Genomic DNA, 5317 nt, shown 5'->3' on the forward strand with positions numbered 1-5317 from the left:
ATAGAACAGTTCCAAAATCAACTTTGATCAGTACTAAACCTGCTTTTCTTTGAATCAGTCAATTCCTCTAAGTTCTCAGGGAAGATATTATTTTTTGTATTTCGTTATATTTATTGTTCCTCAATTTTCATTGTCAACTTGAGAAAGATTTATTTGTACATCTTTATAAGAGATTTATATTGAAAGAAAAATATATTGATTTTAATACTGGTTTATTGACTCCTGTCTTGTTTTTTAAATTGTCTTAATTTACAGAAGCCAAATAGTCCCCTTCAGATATTGACTGTGTCATTGAGATATTGCAACAAAAAATACATGAGAATAAGGTTTCCAAATTTGCTCATTTCTGGTGCATTGTCACAAATTTTTTTTTCACTTCTGTCTGTTATGACAATTTTTTTTCTCAAGCCATTACAGGATCAAATTTTTTTTTCTGGTTCACCTGGAAACAATTTTTTATCTTCTCAAAATCCTCCGTTACCCCCCCCCCCCAGAAATCAAATGGTTCTCCCCTTACTCCGTATGTATTTATTTAACGTACCTGACGTTTCGGCTGTATACTGACAGCCTTTTTTTCGGGGGCTAAGAGTACAAATACTGTAATGAACTAAAATTAAAAAGTGAAAAAAATTCTAGGATGGTCATAATACAACTTTCAATTTAATGGCCTTTTACATAATATTAGCTCATCACAAGAGGCTCTGACATGGAATAATGCATAGATGTCGTTTTTTCATTACACGTGTAATCACTTAGAAATAGTATCACTAAAATGGTAAAATGCGACATCTGAGCCACGAACAACTTGCGCATTCGATGTGTATTCAGTCGAATGCTGTCGTATCCGGGCAAAGTAATGTGTCGTCATCAACCCGGAAGTAGAAGATAACGGGCCATACAGTTAGTGCAATCAACGCCATCGGTGCTTCCTAATGTTTACATCGACGTTTTCTGTTTTATTCACTGAAAGGTATCGTTCAATTTAACACGAATGTTTTGTTTCTCGATCTGCTGAATGTGCCACGTTGTTGTAGTAATGTTATTTTCAGGCAAAATTTCATATTTTAGCGGTTATCGTCGACGGTCGTACACGTACGCGTGTCCTGGGGGTCTTACCAATGGAACGACCGCAGATTGCAGATTTTCAACATAGGGAAATGTTCGCGTAGCTCAGCGAAAAGTTAACAGTGCGGGTACATTAGTAAACGATGACGATGATGATGATGATGACGACGACGACGACGATGATGATGATGATGATGATGATGATGATGATGATGATGATGATGATGATGATGATGATGATGATGATGATGATGATGATCTCTCTTTTCTAGGAAGAAAACGTAATGATGAAAGTTGCAATGTACAGCATCATCTTTGTGCTAGTGGCATTTTCGACTGTACACAGTGAACGAGATAGGTTGGCACCTCTATATACACACAGTCCAAGTGAACGTGTAGATGGTGAATACATTGTCAAAATAGAGGTATGGTTGGAAGATAATTATCACCATTATTAAAGTTGTTGATTCTTGGATGGACGGATGGATGGATGGATGAACGGGAGGGTGGGTGGATGGATGGAGGTGTGGGTGGGTGGGGGGGGGGGGTAGGTTGGTTGGCGAATGTATGAATAGAATAGAATAGAATCTTTATTGCATCTGTTAAGAAAAACTACATTTCTTCACTGGATTTTCTGCAATGTGTTTGTTAAAAAAACTTATAAGTAAATATATAAACTAGAGTAATAATAGTTAACAAAGATAACAAAATAAGGTTTATACGATTGTGTAGACTTTAGGTTAGAGAAATGTAATGTGTATCTTTTAACTCTATATAATGCCGGATACTGGATATATGGATAGATGTATGTATGAATGGATCTGATGGATGGACCCGGTGGATGGATAGATATATGATGGATTCACTAATGGATGGATCTGATGAACGTGTGTTTGTTTGTTTGTTTGTTTGTTTGTTTGTTTGTTTGTTTGTTTGTTTGTTGTATTTTGTGTGTGGGTTTTTTTTGGTAGGATCTATCTGGAATAGTAGTACATGTACATAATTTAATATAATGCAATGCATGATGGGTGAAATCCAAAACTGATTGTCTATTTCCTCAGCCCAACAAGATAAGTATTCCACATTATGAGGTACATGTTTTGTTAAAACAAGGGGACCATAAAATATTTTGGGAAAAAACATGCCATTCTAAGCCAAACATTTTGAGAGAACAATATTGTACCCTTTCACCTAAATAATCAATACCTAATTTTACACCAATAGACTCAAAAACTTACCCAAAAGACGGTCAAATGTGGGAGATACCACCAACCCCAGGCATGTTCCTCCTAGTTCTACATATCCAAGATATATTGTTTATTTCCATGATAGCCTGGGGTTCTAGTTTTACATGTAAAAACAGCACCTTTAGGTAAAATTTACCTTCTTACCTCCATCTGACCTACACACATACCAGGAATCATTACATGTTTTATTTGCTTTCAATTGACCATCAGAATTCGTGTTCAGATGATTGCTTTGATAACGTCATAGATGAGTTTCTAGACAAGACAGAGAATGATGGCTATGATGACGTGTTGATCATAAACAGAATGAAGACGCTCAACATGTTTGTTGCTAGGATACCAAGAAAGGCTGTTGAAATTGTAAGTGTATTGCTACCTGTCTCACTGAATTGTTACAACCCATCTCTCTGAACTGTTATAACCCTTCTCACTGACTTGTTACAACCCATATCACTAAACTGTTACAATCCATCTCTCTGAACTCTTACAATCCACCTCACTGAATTGCTAAAACCCTTCTCACAGAACTCAGTTACAACCCATCTCACTGAACTGTTACAACCCTTCTCTCTGAACTGTTACAACCCTTTTCACTCAACTGTTACAATCCATCTCATTCAACTGCTGTAACCCTTCACCCTATACTGTTACAACATGGGGAATGTGCACCTACAGAATTTCATCTGTTATCATAAAATTGTAACGACTTCAGGTATCAATTTAACTATCTCCCAGCATCCTATGTATAAATGGGCTGATACCTGCACCAATGAAACTAAATCAAGAGATAACTGTTTCTGAGTTTTCTATGTTTAATGTTTGTATCTATTTCAGTTGCAACGAATGGACAATATCAAATTCATTGAAGAAGACTCTATTGTCACAATAAATAATGAGGAAGTCAGAGAAGTTGCTGCTGAGGAAGTCAGAGAGGTTGATGTAGAAGTAGATGACTTTGGGGTTGAATAAGATACTTAAAGTGGCACAAGCTGAGTTTGTAAGCGAAATACTTGAGTGAAAATACTTAAACAAAACCTCATTCTAGTAAAACGCTGTTAATGTTAATGCATGTCTTCTATAACATTACAATTGTCTGCTGACATTGTTAGAACAGCTGATTGTGTAGTAGGGGTTTCCTTGACATTTTTATTGTATGCCTAATAAATTACGTCATTTATAACTTATATCCTAATACTAGTATGAGTTCAGTCCATTGCAAGTGATGGTAAAGAATGCTGCTGCAGTATTAAGTAGAATACTCAAAGTATTGTATTCAAGAACTACTCCCTAAATGTATAAACTCAGCTTGTGCCCCTTTAAAAACAATTGTTTGTTGATTAATTACACAGTAATGAGAGACAATATACAAATAATACACACACACACACACACACACACACACACACACACATACACACACACACAGCCACACACACACACACACACAACACACACAGCCACACAACACAACACATACACACAACACATACACACAACACACACACACACACAACACAACATAACACACACACACACACACAGTCAGTCACATCTTTCCAAGTAACATTGGTTTAACTGATAGTGGAAACCAAGGTTTCAGCTAAGATAATTTGGGTGTTGACCCAAAAATCAATTTGATTGAATTTATTGTACCATAATATGTATATAGTTTTTACAGATTACATTTATCCACAGGTGATTCACTGCATTTCAGGGTGCGTGATATCATGATTACGTCATCAATTTTTAAAAAAATGTTCTAGTTGCAGCTTTAATGAATCAGCAATATACCGGTATAGACCATTAATACAATCAGCAATATACCGGTATAGACCATTAATACAATCAGCAATATACCGGTATAGACCATTAATACAATCAGCAATATACCGGTATAGACCATTAATACAATCAGCAATATACCGGTATAGACCATTAATACAATCAGCAATATACCGGTATAGACCATTAATACAATCAGCAATATACCGGTATAGACCATTAATACAATCAGCAATATACCGGTATAGACCATTAATACAATCAGCAATATACCGGTATAGACCATTAATACAATCAGCAATATACCGGTATAGACCATTAATACAATCAGCAATATACCGGTATAGACCATTAATACAATCAGCAATATACCGGTATAGACCATTAATACAATCTTTGGTGGTATTCCTATGTTTTGTGTGAAAGTATTTGTGATGTTAATATTTTAGTATTGCCAACATCAGTTTTATTTTATGGTCAATGCAATATTGAAATAAATCATTTTTAGTACAGAATTTATATGATATATGAAATTTAATAAATATCTTTATATCTATGTTTTGTATGGTGGTCCTTCCATTTGGGATACAATTAATTACTGCATTGGTATTTTACATTTCTCCTATCCTCACATATCCATCAATTTACTTACAGGTCCTCTTCTGATAAGCAACCTTTCTCAGCCTCTAACACCTGATCTGATCAAATATACTTGATTTGTTGGTTGGTTGGTTCCTTTGTTGGTTCACTGGCTGGCTGGCTGGCTGGTTGGTTGGTTGGTTGGTGGGTGGGTGGGTGGGTGAGTTGATGGGTTGGTTAGTTGCTTTGTTGGTTCTCTGGCTGGCTGGCTGGTTGGTTGATTGATTTTGTCTATTATTTGCAGTGACCTTTCAGAGTTCAATTCCAATGATTCCTCAGCCTACAATTTATCCAGGCATCGTTCAAAGGTTGAGATTTTTGGTGCATTCACAACTGTTGTTTGGTAGATTGTTCAAATAGTTGACACTTCTAGGTACAAATGTGTGACAAATTCGTGGTACATATGTGGTACAAATTTGTACCTCCTAGTCCTCATATCCACCAACTGCAAGGAGGTCTGACAGCTAACAATGTAATATGATGGCGGTAAAGTGTATCGGCCCGTGTCTTTCCCTCTCCTGAGTGTCATGGAGGGCTCCCTACTGTCAACGCCAAGTGAATCGAGCTTAGACTCTAAATTAGTG

The 5317-nt window shown here is 36.3% G+C and overlaps 1 protein-coding gene across 1 annotated transcript; it reads left to right on the forward strand.

The window, feature by feature from the left end:
* The first annotated feature begins 908 nt into the window (after positions 1-908).
* On the forward strand, positions 909-3321 carry LOC144437123 (uncharacterized). Its single transcript, XM_078125982.1, has 4 exons — positions 909-970; positions 1338-1490; positions 2523-2672; positions 3147-3321. Exons 2-4 carry the CDS (start codon positions 1350-1352, stop codon positions 3279-3281), a joined length of 426 nt encoding a protein of 141 aa, XP_077982108.1. The 5' UTR covers positions 909-970; positions 1338-1349; the 3' UTR covers positions 3282-3321.
* Positions 3322-5317: the final 1996 nt, after the last annotated feature.

Source organism: Glandiceps talaboti, chromosome 7, assembly GCF_964340395.1.
Source record: "Glandiceps talaboti chromosome 7, keGlaTala1.1, whole genome shotgun sequence".
NCBI classification, from domain to species: domain Eukaryota; kingdom Metazoa; phylum Hemichordata; class Enteropneusta; family Spengelidae; genus Glandiceps; species Glandiceps talaboti.

Excerpts from the sequence above, each read along its gene's own strand:
- LOC144437123 (XM_078125982.1), top strand. The coding sequence starts at position 1,350 with ATGATGAAAGTTGCAATGTACAGCATCATCTTTGTGCTAGTGGCATTT. Across the intron at positions 1,491-2,522 it reads AATACATTGTCAAAATAGAG|AATTCGTGTTCAGATGATTG; the intron begins GTATGGTTGGAA and ends ATTGACCATCAG. Across the intron at positions 2,673-3,146 it reads CAAGAAAGGCTGTTGAAATT|TTGCAACGAATGGACAATAT; the intron begins GTAAGTGTATTG and ends TATCTATTTCAG.